This window comes from Salvelinus fontinalis, chromosome 2, assembly GCF_029448725.1.
Source record: "Salvelinus fontinalis isolate EN_2023a chromosome 2, ASM2944872v1, whole genome shotgun sequence".
NCBI lineage: Eukaryota > Metazoa > Chordata > Actinopteri > Salmoniformes > Salmonidae > Salvelinus > Salvelinus fontinalis.
This window is the reverse complement of record NC_074666.1, coordinates 81,145,814-81,167,824: the sequence shown is the minus strand read 5'-3', so window position 1 is coordinate 81,167,824 and position 22,011 is coordinate 81,145,814. Positions and strand designations below refer to the sequence as shown.

Genomic DNA, 22,011 nt, shown 5'->3' with positions numbered 1-22,011 from the left:
TAATTCTTTAGTACGTATAAGTATTATTAGTAATATCACTCAATCGTCAAGGCAAAAGGGATCAAAAAGATGTATGTTGAAAATGTTTTATTCACCCAAAAGTAATATCCCTTGGTTGCCAGCAAGTACTCAAAAGTAGGAAACAGAATGAGGTGAGAACCTCCAAAAACAAAATATTGTTCTTTTATAACCAATAATACCATAAAGCACCTAATTCAGGGTTTTAAATTGTTTTTTATACTTTTCTGTTGATTGGACACTTGACAAAGCATAAAAGTAGTGTAAAGCCACAATCACAGTACTTGTAGTGGCATTTCATACATTTGACTTTTTAACATTTATGAAAATGCTGTGATATTTTATGCAGCATTAAGTTATATTCCAGTATGATACCGGTGATAAGGCATTCAATTTCAACTTGTTACAAATAAAAGTCCACAACCATATCATTAACACAATATTGTTGGCACGGCCTGAGTAAATATTATATTCAGGTACTTTAAACCAGTCTATTTCCTGAATATCATTGTACCATTGTCTGCATCATGTCATGTAGTCACATCCCCTGAGAACCACAGATAGCTGTGTGGGTAACTAAGGCTTTACTAAAAGCACTATCCAACTTCTTCACTGACAGCCATAATGCACCAGTTAATGGTAACTTGTGTTCAGTTTTTAGACTGGAGCAAATCTTTTTGGTTCCCTTTTGTTCTCAACCAGGCTCCCCTGTCCTTTTTACTTGGGTATACACTCACCGGTCAATTTATAACAGGATGAATAGGTACACCACCCTGTTCATGAAAATGGATCACTCCTACAGACAGTGAGTCTTGTGGCTGAGGCTTGCTTTGTAAAGCTGGCAGATTGGCATCGAGGCATTCAGTTACTATTTGATTGAACGTTAGAATGGGCAACGAGTGACCTGAGCGTGGTATGATCGTCGGTGCCAGGCTCACCAGATCCAGTATCTCAAACTCCCACCCTCCAGAGCTTTTCACACACAGCAGTGTCTAGGGTTTACCGAGAATGGTGCGACAAACAAAAAACATCCAGTCAACGGCAGTCCTGTGGGCGAAATCAGCTCGTTGATGAGAGAGGTCAAAGGAGAATTGCAAGAATGGTGCAAGCTAACAGGCGGGCCACAAACAGAGAAATAATGCTGCAGTACAACAGTGGTGTGCAGAACGGCATCTCGGAACGCACAACTTGTTCATCCTTGTCACAGATGGACTATTGCAGCAGACACCATACCGTGTTCCACTCCTATTAGCTAAAAACAAGAAGTGGCTCTAGTGGGCATGTCATCACCAACACTGGACAATTGAGGCCTGGAAAAAAATTGGTCTGTTGAATCCCAGTTCCTGTTGCGTCAGAGTCAGGACTTGGCATAAACAGCATGAGTCCATGGACCCATCCTGCCTGGTACAAGCTGGTGTGGGGAATGTTTTTCCTTGATACCAATTGAGCAACAAACGTTTCCGACACGTTGTAGAATCCATGCACCGAAGAGTTCGGGTTGTTCTGGAGGCAAAGTGGCTCTGAGCTGGTACTAGATGTGTACCTAATAAACTGTCCGGTGAGTGATGACTTCAAGGAACCTAGGCCTACCCTCAACATATAGGCACTGGAAGACCGGGACAGCAATGTGCCCGCATTGCGCCAAGAGCCCAGTCTTGTCTCTGTTGGCTGAAGGCCGTAGGTTAGCCCTTCCTCCTTGTCACCTTAGTGTTTTATGTACTGTATTTATTTGGAAGGCTGACATGGTCCTCCCAACAGTTATGTTGCTCCTGAGACAGGTTTTCCCTTTGTTTTTCCAAGATGCTCACAAGATTCTTGCATGATCATATTTGTGCTACATGTCCTTTCCAGCAAATAAACTATCAGAGCATATTAAACTGATTTAGGTTTCCTCTTACATCTTTCCTTTTCAGTTTCCTCTTATTGTGAGAAATTCTTGACTCTTTACAGCCATCCCCTTGTCAAACGACTCCTTGAGTGCTACACCAAACTGCACACCCAACAAATGTTCACTTTTTTCTGTTCTTCTGTTTCTTGTGGGGCTTGCGGTTTTGCTCACTGGCTGAACTGTTCCGTGTAGCAAGTAGGACCTGTCCATCATTTCCAAATTGGAGGGTGTAGTCAGTGGCAGGCAAGGGTCTTCCTTGCTCATCCCGCAGACGGGAAAAAACCTCCTGGTAAAGACCACTGAGCCGCTGCTTCATTTCCCGGACAGAGCGAAGGTTCTCTGCCTTTTGCTTCAACAGACGGGCCTTGTGGCGGCATAATCCTTCTACTCCCTCCTCGAGCTCAAACAGGACATCAAGCTTGCGTCGGCGGCAGTTCTGAGCGGCCATCTTGTTTTTGCCCCGCCTGCGAATGTCTCGGATCAGGTTGAGCTGGGCCTCACTGAGACAATGCTTGGTCAGAAGTTCGTTGAACTCCTCCACAGGCAGGTTGACAATGAGATCGTTGGAGAAGGGGATTTTCATGGCGAGAGCCCGGCGCTCATCACGGCCCCAAAGCTTATCGGAAATGTCATGCTCATAGGTTTTGCTGTAACGTGATTTTCCCTGCGTGGGAGAGGTGGCCCTTGGCTGGTTGTAGGTATGGTCGTGGCCCACTTGTTCCAACCAAGGGAGGTTGTTGAAACGCCCAGGCTTCTGGTAGCTTGTGCTGCACATCTTACGGACTTCTGGGGAGTAGCCTCCCACGGCACCTTCCTCTCGCGTCACAATAACCTCCATGTCAGAGCTGTAGTCCATAGCCCCTTCGTCAGAAAACACAGAAGAGTCAGATGATGAAGATGATGAAGAAGAGGAATAGGATGCCTCCGAGCTGCTAGGGGATGCAGGGCTGTGGCTGAAGTTCAGAGAAAGTCCAGAGTCCGAGTCTAGCTCCTCAAGTTGGGAGGCCTGTGTTGGGTTGAAGCCTTCCTCCAGAGCCAGGTCCAGGAAACTAACCTCATCCAGCAAGGCATCACCTAATAGGGAGCCGAGTGGGCTAGGCAGGACTGGTTCCTCCAGAAAGAGGCTTGACTGAATGGAAGCCATGGGGTTGCCAACTGTGCCATTGAGTGCCAAAGGAAGAGTGGTATCTGTCAGGTCAGATGGGCCAAAGGTCAAGTTAAGGTCAAAGTCAGGTCCGCTGGAGGACTGACTGAGCAGGGCTGGCTGGAGTGGGGCCTCCAGGGGAACACTGCCCCCAAAGCTGGAGTTGAAGGGGTAACTATCCTGGCTGCTTCCGGGCAGGATTGCCTGATGAAGGCTGACATCCTGGTGAACGGGGTCCATCAAGCTGGAACTCTGAATAGATCCAGATTGCATTGCATCTCTGCCATGGTCCATATCCATATCCTTCCAAAATAGTACAAGAAGTTGGATTACATTTATTTTGAATTACTTTCAGGGCAAGGGTATTTCAAAGTTTATACACTTATTGACATTTTAAATAAATTATGATTTTGTGAAGGGGATAAAATCAGAAACCACGTAGGACTTACTTCTGGCTCCATGGTGGCGAGAATATCACGCCACTGCTGCTCCAAGTCCAGAGAGGGATCCTCGTGGGACAGCAGGGGGGACAGAAGAAGCTCTCGGACAGGGGTTGGGTCCTCTCCGCTGGCGGCTTCCCTCCGATCTTCGCCAACTGGGTCTGACAGCTAAAAACAGAAACATCACAATGGTTATCCAGTGGTTAACAAACATATCAATGTTCATCTCTTACCCTAGTCCCATCAAATAAAACTGTACTGTACCTCTGTCTCCTCTCCAAAAGGGAAGGTGTCTTCCAAGAGCTGTAGACATTCCTGGAAGGACATTGAGGACTGAGCTTCCAAGCTGGCAAACTGAGAAGAGAACAGGAGTGAGCAGAGAGCTAACTGGATGGTGACAATGGTTCCTTTTCTTCTGAGCTGAACTGATGCAGATGGTGGAAATGATTAGGCTTTTACAGAACATGTTATGGCAAGAGGGTAAAACTCAACAGTTGGAACAGCGTGGCTTTATCTGAAACGTTTTGTAGTGTGGTATCAAATGTTAATTTCATTTCACTGTACTGTATTTCTCCTTGGGTCAAGGAAACTCATGCTCTAGCTATACACCACTGATGAGTGCAAATTCCTTTTAATGATATGTGGCTGCTCCTGTTTCCAAAATTAGGTATAGTGGATTAGCAAGAGTTTCAGGTCTCTTCTAACCCATAGGAGTGCAAGAGATTGGGGTTAGGAACTGCAGGTTTCTGGGTTATGTTCTTATTGTACAGACATGGGAAGACTGCTTCCCATCTCCACCTCATCTACCCCAAACACTCTATCCTGCTTCACGACGCACAGCCAGGATAGAAAACTCATATTTGGTTTCAAGCAACCGGAGCATTACTCTTTCCCAAAGTGCACCATGTCTTACATTTCAACATGTGCGTTTTATAACATAATTGAACCAGGATGTCTAAGAACAAGTCCAAGGGTACAGGTATGTATGACAAATGGACATTCTATAAGCCTCAGGACTGAGTCCCACCTGATCAGATAAATCCTGTGCGAGTTCTCTATTCGCATGGTCGTAAAAGCGTCCACCATCCCTCCAGATTTCTCTCCAGGTGTCCCCCACCAGCTCCTCCTCAGGCCTCTGATGACGTCCAAGATCAGAGTGATCCTGCCAAAGCATATCTGTATCCTGTGAACACATGATAATAATTGAAATGTCAGGTGTAGCGATGTTATCTACACCTTATTAAGCATATTAACTATAAAAATCAATCATCCATACAATGCCCTATGTATCCTTGTATGTTTTATTCAAGTTCTCGCTGTACTATTCTGCCCTACCAAGCATAAAGGCAGTAACTGCTCATTTGGTTGAAAATTAGTCATTTTTGCTGCATTAAATACGTGCTTAATCATGTGGACATGTATCCTGCCTCTATTGTGTTTGAGAAAATGGGGGTCATATTAGCAGTAACTGCATAAGGTTACTGTGAAACCAAGGTAAATAAAAGCCATTTTTTTCCTCAGTTCCACGCTATGAGCAGTTACTGCCTTTTTGCTCGGTAGGGCAGTATTGTTAGATAAGACAAAAAGAGAAAGGGGATCGCAGCCACCTTGTATTTAATCTACTACAGTTTATTTTTGCCATACAGGCCCATACATTAGTAGACATTGCATACAAACAGTGAGATGGCTATGAATAGACTTAACCTTTTCCTTAAGTTGGAGCTTAGTGATACCAACTGTTCCAGTCATGTCCCTAAACCAGTTCTAAATTTGCAGCTGATCCTCTCGCCCTCCACCGAAAGGGACTATAGGAGTTCGGGATGTTGCCATTTGTGATGCCCCGATTCTAACCTTACAGTACAGCAACCTGAGTGAAACTGGCTGTTTGGCTGTTTAGTGACTGTTTGGAACATTCTGATCTTGTGACCCCTTGAACAGTATTTGACAACATGTCAAATGTTGTCGAACCAGGGGTTGGAACTGAAATGATATACTACACATTAGGAATATTTTGGTAACAGAAAATAACATTATTAACCGGCTCTCAAGGTTAGAAAATAAAGGTTCTGTTCCGGAAGAATATAGATCACTTTTGTTCCTGGTTCTGTATCCCTTTCTCAATTTTTTTGGTGTGCTTTTCTGTTCTGTTTCCTGAACTGGTTCCAACCCCTGCCTTTGACCATTCTCTGAGGCCTGTGGTCCTGCTACTCTGCAATCACTTATGGGTTTGGGTCAATGTGTACCTGGAAGGGATTGCACAGTATGTTTTCCTCAAGCATATTCACAACATGAGAATTGCTAGGTAAGGAGGGGGCAAAGAAGACTGCTCTGGACAGATTTGGGCATTGGATGGGGTCCAGAGGGCTCTGGGTATAGGGCTATACATATACATGTGCCCATCTGAAGAGGTGATATACTACTAGCCTAAGCTAGTAAACAAGCATTGTGAAATCAAAGGTATGAATGTGTGCTAGAATGATGCCACCTTGTGTTACAAAACAAACAAGCTGTGGTCATAAGGGGCAATGTTCTGAGTGAAATATACCTACAAAGCACTCCGAGTCCAAGTTTCTAAGACAAACATCTGTAGTTACAGCCGAGCTGGCGAGTCAACACTGACGTCAGTTTGCCACCTTCCACAATATTGACATGTCACAATGTTACTGCCCTGAGAGGCTCAGACAAATGAGCCTGGCAGCACTTCAGTGTTTCATTGAGCAAGTCAAGTTAATAGAGCAGAGATTAGTTGTAATAGAACTGAATAATAAGTCCGGGAAGTTAAGACAAATTATAAAGTCAATGGTTCGAGCCCTGAATGTTGAGGTATATCAGACCGTATACCACGGGTATGACTAAACATTTATTTTTACTGCTCTAATTACGTTGGTAACCAGTTTATAATAGCAATAACGCACCTTGGGGGTTTGTGATATTTTTATTTAACCTTTTTAACTAGGCAAGTCAGTTAAGAACAAATTCTTATTTACAATGACGGCCTAGGAACAGTGGGTGAACTGCTTTGTTCAGGGGTAGAATGGCAGATTTTTACCTAGCTCGGGGATTCGATCTAGCAACCTTGCGGTTACTGGACCAACGCTCTAACCACTAGGCTACCTGCCGCCCCACTGATGGCCAATATACCACGGCTAAGGGCTGTGGCCTAAGAACAGCCCTTAGCCGTGGTATATTGGCCATATACCACACCCCCTCCGGCCTTATTGCTTAATTATAGCTCATGGCCTTAGGAGAGGTCCTTGACCCCTCTCTCTGTATGAATGCATAGAGAGAGGGGAGGGCAAAGGGTTCACAGAGCAGTATCCCAGAGGAAGCTTTGTTGACCTTTCTCCTCAAACAATACTGTAGGACTGGTGATGTCTGGCACTTTAGACATGTCCAGCCTAGCCCTGTACCAATAACAACATCTATAAGAGGGGGAGATGTCGTGGCATGCCCCGGACAGTACCACAAATTCCTGCCATAATATGATGCAGCTGGAGTTTAAAAAAAATACAGCCCAGCTGTCTCCGTGCGGTTGCTACTTCCCGGATGAGTTAGTCTGGGTGAAGGTCATTATCAGGGACGCTTCGTTCCTTGGAGGGAACTAAGATTATCAGTATGTCTGAATTGTTGCATGACGATTGCAGCCCCTAACTTAGTCTCAGATGGTCAGTTCAATGTCACTTACTGGGATCTTGGTTGACCCAGAAAGCATAACCATCGATGGAAGGAAGAGCATAACTATGTTCCAAAACCAAATATTTTTCAGCAGGAATACATCCATGGGGGGTTGGTAGGAAAACATGATGCATGTCAATTTTGAACTGAGTACCAGTTAGCAATGCCAAGAAACATGCCCTCCTGTCCAGAAATAGCCAACAGGGCTACATGTCCAGTCTGAACTGCATACTTGGTCAACTGTGACATTGGACAGGCCAAATGACACCACTTTCTCTGCCCTGAGAGTGGCAGCTGATTTGGGAGGCTAAAACTAAAGCCTCCGGTGTCTGCAGTCATTGTGGCTGAGACTGGGTACGCAGTCAAATGGCCCAAAAGAAAGAAGCCAGGAGATAGCAATGACACGCAGATGACTAAAACAAGACAACCCTCATACTTTTCCCAATTCAAAACAAGCTCATTATGGAGTGTTGATGAGTCCAGTGTAGGGCGCATACTAAGGCATGTTGCCAAGCAGATATATATTTAGACCCTACAGTGACTGAAAACTCCATACACTCCCAAAGTGACTAATAGTGTGCCTCAGTGCTAAATTAAAGTGATTTGGGAATTCCCCTTCAAAGTCTAAGTTAGAGCAGAAAAGAACTGTCCCCCGTGTTAGCAATATTCAATAAATAAATACATGTTTTAACCGTAATATTTTAGGTATCTTCTGATACTTTTATTTCCATAGTAAATGTAAATATTATTGTGATTGCACTTCTAAATATGATTGGTGTACAAATACAATTAGCCTACACAGAATGTGTGTACTTATGATGACTATGCCAGCCAGTTTATTCCTACACCAAATCAGCTGGGCTGCGATGGGCGTGGAAAGCTGTATGTATGGGGCAAATCTGAACAGCCAGTGGCTAAAGTGGGACACATTTCCAGTCACACACCCCTCTCTGGTCTACTTTCCCCTGACACACAGCAGCCAGGGCCTGGCCAGCGCACCCCTCAGTTATTTGAACATATCAACAAGCAGCTCTCTGTCAGCTGTTGAAAAACAAGGGGAAGTCCAGCTAAGCTTTTAGCACGTTGCTGCGTTAACTCGTGATTCTGTCATTCAATGCCCAAAACCATTGCTCAATGAGTGTTTTGGGTGCCAAAACACAGGCTCGAACAAAAGTGAGCAAATGCTAAAACATAATGATGGGTTGTGACTTTGGTTAATTCTAATTTCTTACAATTAAACAAATGTAACTGTTGCAATACAGTTGGATATCCACACTTATCAAAAATAGACTGGATAAAACAAGACTGTTGATATTCTTCCTGTCTTTAAAGTGATTTATGTCTTGTTTTCAAGTTCAGCAAGTTCTCAGAGAATAAACATTGACTAATGACCTAAATAATTTGCCTCGTCATATTGGATATTATACTTCTGCGTCCCTCTTGAAATCTGAAGAGGTCAGCCCACCAAACACCATGCCTAATATACAATTCCCTGAACTGTTTTACTAGAATAAAACAAACGTTATAACATGAAAAATATTTCACTTTCAGGCCTTCCCACACTGTGTCGGATTCAGTCTTTTACAGGCTACCAAATCAAAATCTTTATCAACCTGGTCAGATTGTATGATTTGCTTCAGTTTTGTCATCACATTCTGCGATTGGCTTGAGAGGTTACGTCAGCTGACGTAAGCTAGACCAACTGCAGCGGTGTATTTGATCAGCGCATGTGCCAGCACCAGCAGTGCAAGTCTCCCACGCGTATGCACTAGTGAAGGGAGTTCAGAAACACTGAAATTATGTGTCTAATTGTTTTCACAGAATCAAACATGCTTCCCAAAAATAACATGTCACTGTGATAAAACGTTTATTTTGATTTGCGATTTTGTGCATTTATCAAAATCCCATTAGGTAACCTGATTTCTGAAGTCATGTAAAGATTATTAGAGAAATCGTTCTTCTTGCAAAGCATGTAAACGTTTAAATCAAACTATTATACTAATCTGACTATTCAATCATATTATTGTGTGCACACTCAGTGCCTGCTGTGTTCCTATTGGTCAGTCACTGGGATTGGTTTGTAACACCAGCCACACTACACGATAAATCTCAACACTTTGTCGGAGGCTACGACCGCACATAGTGGTACTTAAATCGTCAGACCTAGACCCTGTCACACAACAACTGGATGTTCCGGTTTTCAGGGGAAATGGAAAGAGCCTGTGACTTCCTCTTTTGGATGTTAACAAGGCTACACTCCATTTTAACTCCTCCTCCACATTTACTAGATTGGTTGAACAGTGCAGAATGGAACCTCCCCCAACATTTTTTCCCTTCTCGTCAAGACCAGTAGGTAGGGGGTCTAATTTCAGGAATGTCTTTTACGCCTGCTAAGTTATGTTTGATTTGATTTGCTAGTCACACTGAATAAGCCAAGACGTCTGACAATCGTTTACAACCTAAGAATTTGCGCACAACGTGGAAATTGTGGCATAAAACGGCTAAAATCGTACAGTCTGAACGGGCCTTTAGGATTAGTTATCAGAAAACTTATTCTGAAAAGTAACCTACACTTCAATCTTGACTTGCAATCTTAGATGTATTCCCTAATGCTGTAAATTAAGGGAGTTGTAAATATCTTGCAATCTCTTATGCAGGTTTGAAATGAACAGCATGATACAGCAAATACAACCAGGAAGCTTTCACTTGCTTGAATCCGAGGAGGGTGGGAATCCCCACTCTGTTTACTGAAAGGCTGTTTTCATACAAGGGTGTTCTTCTCTCCCAGTTAAGCCTCCTTTTATAGAGTGATCTCAGCCTCCAGTATATCCCGCCCTTGATCCCTAATGATATATGACAGGCGTATCGCTTGCCTTCTGTAAATCAACAGTTTGATAGTTGCCTAATTGAACACACTTCTCCAGTGGCAGAGTCTTAGACTGGTTTGCAGTAATGTAGTTCACTATTGTGTATCTAAGGTTGGAATTCATATGTTTAAGGCACGGCATTGTATTTGAACATTGAATAAGCTCTGACACAGCCAATTCTCTTGAACACCACTCTATGCTGCCACTGGTTTTACTGACATAGAGTGTAGAAGAGTTCACCATAGTTTACCTCTTCATAGAGATCTTCATCCTCATCCTCCTCCTCATGGCTTCTTCTTAGAAGCGGCGCCGTGGTGTCCAAACTGTCCTCTCTGATTGGCCCGTAACCCGACTCCTGCGACCCCGCCACCACGCTTGACCTCATGACCGACTCCACCTGGTCACCCGCATGATCCTCCAACCCACCTGCCCCTCCCTCCAGGGGGGCTGGCTGACCAGGAGCCCCCACCACCAGGGCATCAGGCTCGCGCCGCACAAGCCAGGTTTCTAGCTCCGAGCTAGGCACCCGGAGGCGGTCCAGGGAGCGGACCCAGCCCAGGAGCCTCCGGGTTGTGAAGAAGCCGTCCAGGTCTACACTCTTGGGGTGGAGGTCCTGGCCATCCAGCTGGTTGTGGAGGTTGTGGAACTGAGTCTGGGTGAGGGCCGAGGTGGGGCCCAAGATCATCTCGTTCCAGGGGGGCAGGTAAGGGCCGACATCTACTCTGACGCCAACCAGACTGAGCAGGATAGCTACCTGGATCAAGCCCTCTGTGAAATATTTCTTCAGACACACCATGTCTTGTCTTCGGAGTTTACAGGGTGAGTGCAAGAAATGAGGGGAAAGGGAATGGAGACGTGGTGGGGTGGAAAATTGCCAAGTGTAAGCCTCCGATGACTTATTGTCTGTTGACGGGTTATCTATAGCTTCAAGTTTCAATAAGGCTATTTAGGATACACCAAAATAGACACTATGGTGAAATTAAAAAGTTCTGTATCCTCTCCTCTTCACTCTTCCAAATATCGTTAAATCCTATACAGACAAACACAACATGAAAAAATAAAGTTAGATAATACAATTAATTGACAAGTTATTTCAAAGGAATATCACATTGAAATGGTCATTCATAAAAGAAAAAGTAGTGAATCCAACGTAATTGATGTAATAGCAGAGGAAGAGGCTGCTGAATTCAACACTGCTATAATATCAGGGCCACTTCCAGGCATAGATCAGGGTCGCTTAGGGCCTCCGGCCGTTAGGGTGCCCACAACCCAAAAATAAAATATTTTTAGATTAGTAGTTAGTAATCATGGCCGAATACCGACTGGGCACGTGGGCCCTGACCCCCACGGGGCCCCCAATGACTTTGTTAGTCATTCTCACTCAGATACTATATTAATATGGCATAAGTCATTACAAAATGTGTAGAATTGCATGAATGTGCTCTAAAACAGTAGACATTTCTCCACCCCATAGCAAAATGTGTAGAATTGCAGGAAATTTGCCGTAAAACAGTTTTGTTTTTTTCTCTGCCCCATGGCAAAATATGTAGAGTTGCAGGAAATTAACTTTAAAACTTCCATTTTTCTCTCCACTGTCAAGAGGGGGGGCACTAAAATGTTTTGAGCGAGGTGGGGGGCCCCCAACCAAATCTCGCTTTGGGCCCCCAAAAGGCTTAAGTCTGCCCTATATAAGATTGTTGTACACTTATAAGAGTATGACACATTGGGAATTTTGAAACATTCTCCCTAAAGATAACAAACAGGGAAGTGTTCTTGTTATCAACAGATACCAGTGACTTCACTTCGACCTATTTCCTTCTATTCGTTCTAGAAATTGTTTGGTAGATAGCGCCAGGGCGGGTACTAGACAGACAGTGGTGAAGGTTACACCACATGATGTAATCACACTGTTACCCGGGAAATAACAAGCATATTCTGCCAATCAATGGGTCAATGAATAACTTCACAACACATTTCCTCAGCATTACTTCGGCAACTGTAGACTACTGTTTGTAATGTATTATGCCATGTAAATAAACTTGTGACCAATGAATGGTATTCCGCTATATGCCGTTGTTCCTGCATGGAACATCGTGTCATATGAGGAGACTGTTCAACAAAATATGGTTTAAATTACTGAACATGAAGCTGTCTGACAGGAAGAACGTTGAGAATTTAACTTGTAGGCTACTTCATCAAAAGGCACTGAACGATCCCGCGAAATCATTAGAGGTTCATTAAAAAAGATCTGGAATTATGTATGAACGTCAAGGATCTAAAGACTGTTGACAATACTTTTTCACCCACGTTCTTCAGAAGTTTTCAACTTTAATTGGCAAATAGAAATGGGTCCAGCAACTGAATATCCAATGTAAAACTGTTATTAACTGTTATTATTAACTGTGCCATAAACTCCACTTCATCTCAATTTAAGGTCTACAATGTGTATAGCCTGTTTACATATTTATTTACATTAATAACACCAATATTAGGCCGACATAACCGCCAAATAACACAAACGAGTGTAGGTAATGTCAGTGTCTTGTTTTGTTTTGATTCTCTTACCGGACTATGGAGACAAAAGTTGTCAACAATAGGCACATCAGTGGAAAAGCAGCAAACCCAATCCTTTTGGAAGATTTTGTATTCTGACTCCAAATCGGAGAGAGAAGACTTTTAAACCCTGCTCAGTTCACCACGCAGTTCGCTGTCCCCACCCTACATGACGTAAAGCCTACCGTTTCACTTTTATTTTTTCTATAACTCTGCGGCGTCAAAAACCATGCCCCTCTATAGACTATACCTCCCAACCCTGCCAAATCAATGGCTAAACACACACACACAGCCACTCGGTGCGCAGGCTCCAAAGTAGAATATCATACTGTCTGTGCTGTCTGTCAATCCATCCCTATGTGCATTGCTGCCATCTGCCGTGCTAGAATGAACTAGAAAATAATGACATCCGCGCTGGGTAATCCAGACAAGCCTCGCAACATGGATTGAATCACATATTTTAGAATAAAGTAGGCTATCACTTGTAACAAGAGTAGTTCATGTATGACATGTACTAAACACATGCGATTAAATATACTACTGATAGGATTTATATGCATAATGTCCCATAATGCACTGCTTGGTCATATGAATTAGGTGAAGTCACCAAAAACCTCATCGGTGTTAATTTTGGAGAAACGCGTAAAAGCACCGCTATAAGAAACTGACACCATTGTGGTTCCTAGAGAACAAGGACCTAACATCATTCACGAACTAGAGGGAGCCAACATGGCCGAATGATGGGCTTGGTTTCGCGGAGCCGCCTCCAGGCCTGCAGAAGATCCGCCCACCCATGAGTCAGAGGATTTTGCGAGGTCTTCTAGAATGACAGCTCAAACCTGTCCACGTCAACACCAGAGAACCACTATGGAGATCGCGTCTCTGGTAAGCAAGCGGTAGGGATATGGCGCTTTAAACATATTTCTAAACGAGCATTACCTTGCAAACTCATGATTAGGCCTCGTCGGCCATTGCTTGAATAGTATTCATTATAGCCCTTTGCTGCGTAAGATGTTGTATTCAGAATTTTGCAGTATGGCCAGCCTAAGAAGTGATTGTTTATGGTCTCTGACTGGCTGGATCTAATATTTTCAGGTATGATAGCAGACATTAGGAGGTACTGTATTCTGCACGACTATCGTTGTAATCTGAATGTAGTCTATGCGCTATTTGAGTGTAGCGTACTGAAATTCCACAACCAGCAGCAACATGTGTTGCACTTTTTCCTCGTCAATGGGCAATTGCTGTTGTACAAACTCGAACAGTTGCCAAGTTATCCCAGAGAGAGGGTCATACTGTCTGAAAAGCTACCCCATGTCACATATCTGATATTATAACTCAATTTGTTATGATTTACACTTAAATTAATGTCATGAGGTGTCGGTTATCCGTTATACTTTTACTATAACTGTGACATCACACTGCCCAAGCATTGAAGGGTGAACACTGAATATATTGTGTGCCACGTCTACGATATTTGGTTTCAACCGGAGGAGGTGCGTTGCGCAGCATTTTACGCTTACCAAAAACTTGATTCCACAGGTGGGTTTTTCAAACAAAATATGTATAGAATAATTTTACAGTTTTGAGCTAAACTCTAGACAAATTATCATTGTACTAAGATAAATTAACGTTTACGCTTCGACTTTACAGTAAAAAAAAAAAACTAATTTAAATGAATAATACAAGCAGCGCTGGACAAGGCCGCAATTACTTTTCTTTGATTAACACCTGCTTTACAGTACTTGACCCCAGCCTCAAAAGATCTCTCTCGTTTATATACACTTTTTTTTTTTACTGATATCATTTTAACTAATGTATTGCTCTATGTAAATTGCAGTGTTTTTTGTTAGTAGGCAGTCATTATGGCTGCACAGTACAGTGTCTGGATGTGGACTTCAATAAGTTATGCACTCTTGATATTGATTTTCACTGTTAATGCGTAAAATAATGTTGCACAAAGGACCATAGGTTTTGTTACCTGACACCTGCACCTCATTGAACTGTTCAAGGAATTAGTTCCACTATTGACTGTTTCTAATTGCCATAGACACCTGGATGACTGGTTTGGACTTTTCCTCCAGTTCAACTCTAAAGTCCTGAATGTGATGTTCCTGGCCCAAGTTCTGTGATACACTTAGGCTCTGAGTCTGTGGTAGTCAGTGCATAACAGAACTTTGGCCCGGTTCAACCAAGACACCGTGGGATGGAAATAACTGAAGGATCTGGGACCATCGTCATATACACCTCTTCCTGATATTGTCGTTTTCCTCATGTTTTTGAGTAACTTGACTGTATTATCATCACCAATATCATCTTCATCATCATGATCATCATCATCAATGCTCTAGTAATAACTGTTAGGAATGTGTTCAGTATGCCTAGGTCCTATGAAAATGCTAATTGTCCTTGATTCTGGTCAACATGTGGTCATACTGTCTTTCAGGAACCCTCACTGTACACAGTGAAAGCGGTCTTCATTCTGGATAACGATGGTAATAGACTTCTATCAAAGGTATGCTAATAACAGTTGTCCAATAGCGACCCACATTTGTTATTGTTGTGGAGTCGACATTGTGAGACCTGCCCCAAATGAGCACTTGTTGTAGATGGTGTATTAATCATAACTAATGAATCTAATGTCTGTCTTTGTTGTGTTTTAGTACTATGACAAAGAGCTCTACCCCTCCATGAAGGAGCAGAAGAACTTTGAAAATAACGTTTTCAACAAGACACACAAAGCTGACAGTAAGTTTTACCCCATAAAAATGTCCCTGCTCAGGAGACTATTGGAGTGGATAGTTGAGCTTGAGGCCTGATATTCTGTTCCATATTATAGTTTTAATGAACCACTAAGATTATTATTATTTTTTTTTAAAAAGCTTCTAGCAATGTGGTGAGAGTTGAGAAGATGTGCACTGTCAGTGAAATCAGTATCAACAGGATCATAATGTAAATCATTGCATATATGTACCAGTCTTCTTTGGCTTCTCGTCAAAAGGAAACTGTGTGTAAAGCATTATTAGGTCACGACCCGTTGTACATACACCTTCTGTCTAGAAAACCATGAGGCAGTGTTAGCTGTATAGTATTAGCCTGTGGCTCATCCCTCATTGGTTAGTTTGTCTAAAAGTTGAGAAACCGTATTGGTTCCTCTGGGTTCTTCAGTCCTCCCAAGCTCACGTTACAGTGAACAAAAGGGGAGGGAACCAGTTCAGCGACAGACAGCTCTCACACTCTTTTGTTCCAATGAAGTTCACAGCAGTCATCTGACACCCCGGGTCCACCTGCCCCTAAGGAGGATGCCCACTCTCTATCTCGATATCCCTCCTTCCTCTCCATCCCTTCTTCCCCACACACATAGGAGATTAGCATGTTATATGACAACACTCATTTAAATTGAAAGCCTCCATTATTGGCGACATCCATGAAACCTCTCACTTGGGTATGTCTGTATATGTTAAAGCACATCCACACCTTATTCACATGTCAATAAAGATCACTTGGTGCCTTGAAATCTCAGCGTCTCGCTCTCTCTCGCTCTGTCTCGCTCTCTATCTCTATCTCTCTCATTCTCTCTAAGCAGATGAGATTGCCTTCGTGGAGGGGATGACGATTGTGTATAAGTGCAGCATTGACCTGTTCTTCTACGTGGCGGGCAGTGCACAGGAGAATGAGGTAGGTAATGTGCTTCAGATACAGAAGGAGTACAAGGCTAGACTGGTGCTTCAAAGACTACATCATGGCCCGGATCCTGACTTGAGATCCGCAGTCCGCATGCAACTCAAGTTTTTGCACTAATCTTGCATTGACATCAATGCATAATTCACACAAAGTCTGAGTTAAGCCGTCGCATATCAATTTAGAATTCGGATCTCAGATAGCAACATGTAATTTGCAGTAGTGGTGCATGGGTAAAAATCACTGGGGAAGCCCCCCCCCCATATACATGTGTGTGTGTGTATATATACACACACACACACACACGTGTGCCTGAAAAGCTGAGACAACAAGAAGACTCAGTGGCAGAATAAATTCAACCACACCTTTGTTTTATCACACAACCGGAGAGCAACCTCTGTCTGGTGAAATCCACAAAGCGCTGCCTCCACTAGCAAAAGAGCAGTCCCTTTATGGCATATCAGCATTTATATACAACAAGCAGAGTGATTCAACCACACCTGACTTTTTTTGCTCTCTCTTCCCCACACCCTTTCTCTGTTTATTTCTCCTGGCTTCCATCTATACCTCTCAATTATCTTGTTTTCCTTTCATCCTCCCCTCCTCCACTGCACCGCTCTCTCTTCCTATAGCTCATGCTCATGGCTGTACTGAACTGTCTGTTTGAGTCCCTCGGTCAAATCCTAAGGTAAGCGGTCAAGTGTTGTCTATGTTGAAGTAACTTCACTTTTAAAATGTGAGGAGGTCAGTCAACCTTTTAGAGGCTAACGATTGTGGAAACATCGAGGAGAAAAACGTAACAAAGTCAACAGCCACGCAAGAAACGATTTATTCAACATTTTTGGGGTAAATAATTAGTGAAAACATCGCTCTTGTAAATATGGGGACAGGTCAATAAAATTAGAAAAGTTAATTTCTTATTTGAGTAACTCTGGTGTAATTGTTTCCTTCATGCGTTCAAAATATGGGGAACCGAAACAGTTGATGCCCGCAGTAAGTTAGTGATTGTTTATTTTTGGGTTAAATTATGATAGGATGACAGTGACACACCCAGAGCCTTCTCAGTGTAGTGGAACAGCTTGACAGGGGCTGGAGCCGTTACCATAGAAACCAATGCAGTAGCAATGCAGGTAGGGAGAGAGTGAATTCATCTATTTGCTCTCTCTACTCATTTCATGCAGTTTTTCTCCTATTTAAAAAAAGAAGAAGCCAACTGTTTAGTATCATTTCAAACCTTGACAACTGGTACTACAGGAAGTTAATTTAAGTCAGTGTTTGAAATGTATAGAATAGCCTAAGGTGATATGAGCAGTAGTGTTCCCTACATTTCTGGTCACAAGGCAATAATACGAGACCCAATCACAGATTGGGCTCCACGTACTAACTACAATTCAAGTCCGTCAATCAAGTTTTCTTCCTTCCAGGAAAAATGTGGAGAGAAGGTGTCTATTGGACAACATGGACGGAGTCTTCTTAGTAGTGGACGAAATTATCGACGGGGGGTAACGTATAGATTGCATTTGGATTACTGTTGCATTGCTATTTGTGTTGATAGTTGGATTCTTTCCCACATTTCTTGTTTTGAAATAATGTTGAATTATTTGTGTCCTTGTTTAAAATTTTACTGCCTCATTAGGAGTTATTAACATAATAATTTAACTGCACCCGCTATAACATCTGTTAAACTGTGTACACGACCAATAAACTTTGATTGTATCATTCATGGGATGGAGGTGGGAGTTACTGGTACAATATCTTCTCTGTTTTCTCTGAGTTACTGACCCTACCATTGTGTTACCAGGGTGATCTTGGAAAGCGACCCCCAACAGGTCATCCAGAAGGTCAATTACAGGGTAAGACATCTACAATCACTGACTGTGTCTACTATATGGATGAATACATAGATTCTGATATGGCTACAATACTCGAAGACACAGATGACTATAGGAAATGAATATATTTTCGGACCGACTGAGGTAGGGATTGTGTTTAGTGGATTGTTGTGAAATCTGATAACCTGTATGTTTGAGGAAAATTAATTAACTTATTTGATGTCACAACACCAAATGCCAGTCTTCAGCCCCCCCCCCCCCCCCTCCCCACCATCCTCTCAACACCCAAGTCCATCTTCCTCTTACATGTGTCCTCTCTCTCCCCCGACCCCACCCATCTCCTCACACTGTCAGCTGGATGGTTCAGAGCAAGCCTTCGGCTTCGACCTCTTTGATTACATCGTTGGTAACATTGATGGACAGACGGACAGAAGCCAGTGTGCATAGCAACAGGCTGCCCCTACAACCAGAGAGGGCGAGTGAGGAAGGGGGTGAGGGAGGGAGGGAGGGTGATCCAGTGCAGGTAACTGCATGGTGAGAGAGCATGCCACTTTAGGTTCACAACGTTGGAACAACCGTCCACTAAGTCTGTCTTGCTTGGGTTTGTCAGTGGTTAGACTGAGGTTACCCGGAGTGTTTCAAGGAGTCCGTATGGGGTTCCAGGAAGTACCATAGGTGTTGGTACACTTTAAGAGCAGCAGGGCCCTTTGTAGTACTCCCTTGCACAATGCATGCCTTGTGTGAGGCAGCCATTTTGATTGGATTGCGGTGGTCATTGACATATTCACCAGTGTCAGAGTGCATTTACATTAGCAACGCAAGGCATCAAATGATTGTTATAAGGGTATGTTATCTTAGTAGTTGCTTAGTTTATGTGCTTGACTCTTTACACACATATAGCCCCTAATGGTGTGTGTGATTGGTGTGTGTGATTGCTATGACGTCATGTCCCCTCTTTTACTGTATCTATTCCAGGCGGATGAGAACCCACTGTCAGAGCAGAGTGTGGCTCAGGTGAGGTCATACACAAGCGCACACACACACAAAGCAATGTCACTGCATATATAGACTATGATTATCTTTTCCATTGATACAGCTTTAGCCATTAATTTCAGTTCACACCTGTTGACATAACCTTCTATTCTACTGTCATACACAGTACATTAATTGCATATAAACTATAACATGATTTTTATCAGGGTTGGGGTCAGTTCCATTTTTAATTTGAGTCAATTCAGGAAGTACACCAAAATTCCAATTATCTTCAATGCTTTGGAATTGGAATTTGGTGGACTTCCTGAATGGACTGGAATTGAAATGGAATTGACCCCAACCCTGATTCGTGTCTTTCCAGTTACCCATTTTCATCATTTCTATACTAAATGTTCTGTAGAATAAAGCCACAGTACACAATATATGGATAATTGTCTCCCAGTATTGTTCCATTTGAAAATGATGAAATATTACTACTCATAGTACATGATTGTTTGAAGGTTGATTTAAAGGATAGGGTCCAGTTATATGACATGTCATCATACTACAATAGGGTTTCTCCATTTGACTAAAGTCACTGCATTCAGACATAGATTCATCAATTTGAATCATGTATTCTTTATGAGTGCCAAACACACTGCATTCATACAGAATGCTTTCAATATCATTTTGCCAGCTTTGCCAGCATGTACTAACCTGCATCTAGATTTGATGCCATGCTCACACCTGCATAGTAAATTATAGAATGGGCCATATTGCATGATCAACATGACTGCTGAATTGCTCTTACCTTCATGCAATGTTCTGCCTGTTACTTCCTTTTTCCTTCTTCTCCTAACCCTCTACTTTAACCCTCACAGCACATTACGGACAAATTGGCAATGACCTCCAATGTAAGTCCTCTCACTCCTCACCCTCCAACATGGGACATTTTGAGTCTCTTGGGGTGTGTTCAGAAGACCAGAATGTTGCAGATAGATATGAAGTGTATAGAATGGACACATCATGACTGTTCTATACTGGTCATCTCTATGTGTGACTTTCAGACTGCCCTGTACTCCTGAGTCAGACCCTGCTTGCAAGGAAGGGTTCATATCCAAAGCTATTAACGATTTGTCTTGTGGCAGTTTCTCTCCCTTGTTGGAACCAAACGTCAATGACAATACCTTTTGATCCTCTAATAGAAATGGAATTGTCATGGTGCCTATATAAAAACACTAGACCTAGACAATAAACCTTAAACAATAAACAAAACAGTAAATGACTGGAGGTAGACAGTAAACACTAGACACAAGTTCATAATTTTAGCTGGGTTCCTTGCGCCCCCTGGTGCATCGTTTTATGCTATGCATCTCTGTTTCAACAGCCCAAAAAATGCAGTTTGTTTCTCTTGTGGAATTTCATTTTAGCAGGAAGAGTGACATTTATAAATCACCGAGGCACACTTGCATCAGGTCATTGCCGATGTTGAATAGTATTAAATTGTGTTTCTAAGCAAGATGGAAATACATTTAAGTCTGCTCAGAGAAGCTGACTGTCACTTTTTTGTGTCTACTACACAAAATACACGTACAACGTTTGATGTTACACTTGCAAGTTTAAGGAGCTCATATTTCATGTAAATGATGAATGCGTGAGCAGTTCCATTCAAATTCACATTAATACAATAGTGACACCTACTGGTTGAAGTGTGTCACAATGAACAATAAATATAACACACTGCATACTATATACTATATGATCTGTGTTGTTTTTCCACACTCAATCTGAAAAAGTGTTCTTTCTGGGTTTTTTCTCTCCAGATAATGCAGTCTGCCAAAGAACAAATAAAGTGGTCAATACTCAAATGATCTACACCGCTTGTCCAAAGGTCAAATGTCTAAGAGTGGAATGGACAGTACGAATTTATGTGTAAATATTAAAGGGTGTATTTAGCGTTTTATGCTTAAATAGGCTGTATTTAGTGGCAAATATAGGCATTTTTCATATGAAGGCAAGCTGACATTTGTATGTATTATATTGGAAATAATCTATTTAATTTATTTGATTTGCAATAAGTCGGAAGATATTATGCTAGATTATAGCATGTGATTTTGTTAATTTCCCTCAACTCACCAAAATACTCTGTTAAGAAATGTTTTAACCAAACCAAGAAAACAACTGCATTTTGTTGTAATGTGTGCAGGCCTACACAACTTGGGAAACTGTTGCTTAGGCTTCAATAATTCTGAAGTTATGTTACAGAGAACTTCATATTTAAAGTTATGTTATACTACATTTTTAAAGCTTTGTAAGTTTAACAGAAAAATGCAATAGCCTGTGTTGTGTTACAGTAGTCCTGTTTCTATTTGAAAGTCAGGTTACCCCAGGTTAATTTATGTTTTAGATTTATTTTGTGTTCATACTAAAACGAAGTTGGCGTAGGTAGGCCTATGTTTTTTCTAAAGCACTGAATACCATTAGAACTATAAGAATAACATATTTTGTTACTAGACTGATGGACAAATACACTTTTAATATTTCCATTTTTAACGCCAACGAAGAAGAAAGGCTAATAATATTTCGCTTTGTTGATTTCTATTGACAGCTTTTTTTCAAATTTAGTCTGCCTGTTGTCAAGCTAATTAAAATGTATATTTTGTGTTGTCAAAATGGCTCTTGTTCCTTATATATCATACCTAATTTGACACTGTTTTTTCTTGTTTCCTCGAAAAGGGTTCCTGTGAGCAGTGAAGGCTGTAGCCCAGTGTCTTTTAAAATGAATATTTTCAATGGTAAATTCAGTTGTGAATAGTCATGAGAAATGGGGTGTGGTGTCGGTTTTGATTGGACGTTGTGGTCTTACGTCAACATCCCCCGCCTTCATATCAAGAGCCAATGAAGCGTTTCAGATGTTAAATCTCAAAATGTGATTGGACGT

General features: G+C 42.2%; 2 protein-coding genes across 3 annotated transcripts; one reads left to right on the top strand and one right to left on the bottom strand.

Moving 5' to 3' along the window:
• Nucleotides 1-72: 72 nt before the first annotated feature.
• On the bottom strand, nt 73-13,132 carry LOC129828622 (endoplasmic reticulum membrane sensor NFE2L1-like). Its single transcript, XM_055889710.1, has 6 exons — nt 12,598-13,132; nt 10,283-11,062; nt 4,518-4,673; nt 3,755-3,844; nt 3,500-3,658; nt 73-3,353 (listed from the first exon to the last, which is right to left on the bottom strand). The coding sequence occupies exons 2-6, from the start codon at nt 10,826-10,828 to the stop codon at nt 2,028-2,030; spliced, it is 2,277 nt and encodes a 758-aa protein (XP_055745685.1). The 5' UTR covers nt 10,829-11,062; nt 12,598-13,132; the 3' UTR covers nt 73-2,027.
• A 230-nt stretch (nt 13,133-13,362) lies between these two features.
• On the top strand, nt 13,363-21,743 carry LOC129828640 (coatomer subunit zeta-1-like). 2 transcript variants are annotated; one of them, XM_055889737.1, is made up of 10 exons: nt 13,363-13,470; nt 15,032-15,100; nt 15,249-15,333; nt 16,172-16,263; nt 16,899-16,954; nt 17,691-17,768; nt 18,068-18,119; nt 19,074-19,112; nt 19,952-19,984; nt 20,894-21,743. In XM_055889737.1, the coding sequence occupies exons 1-10, from the start codon at nt 13,411-13,413 to the stop codon at nt 20,939-20,941; spliced, it is 612 nt and encodes a 203-aa protein (XP_055745712.1). In that variant the 5' UTR covers nt 13,363-13,410; the 3' UTR covers nt 20,942-21,743. The 2 variants fall into 2 exon arrangements, with proteins under 2 accessions (XP_055745712.1, XP_055745719.1); XM_055889744.1 differs by lacking the exon at nt 19,952-19,984.
• The last annotated feature ends 268 nt before the right edge of the window (nt 21,744-22,011 follow it).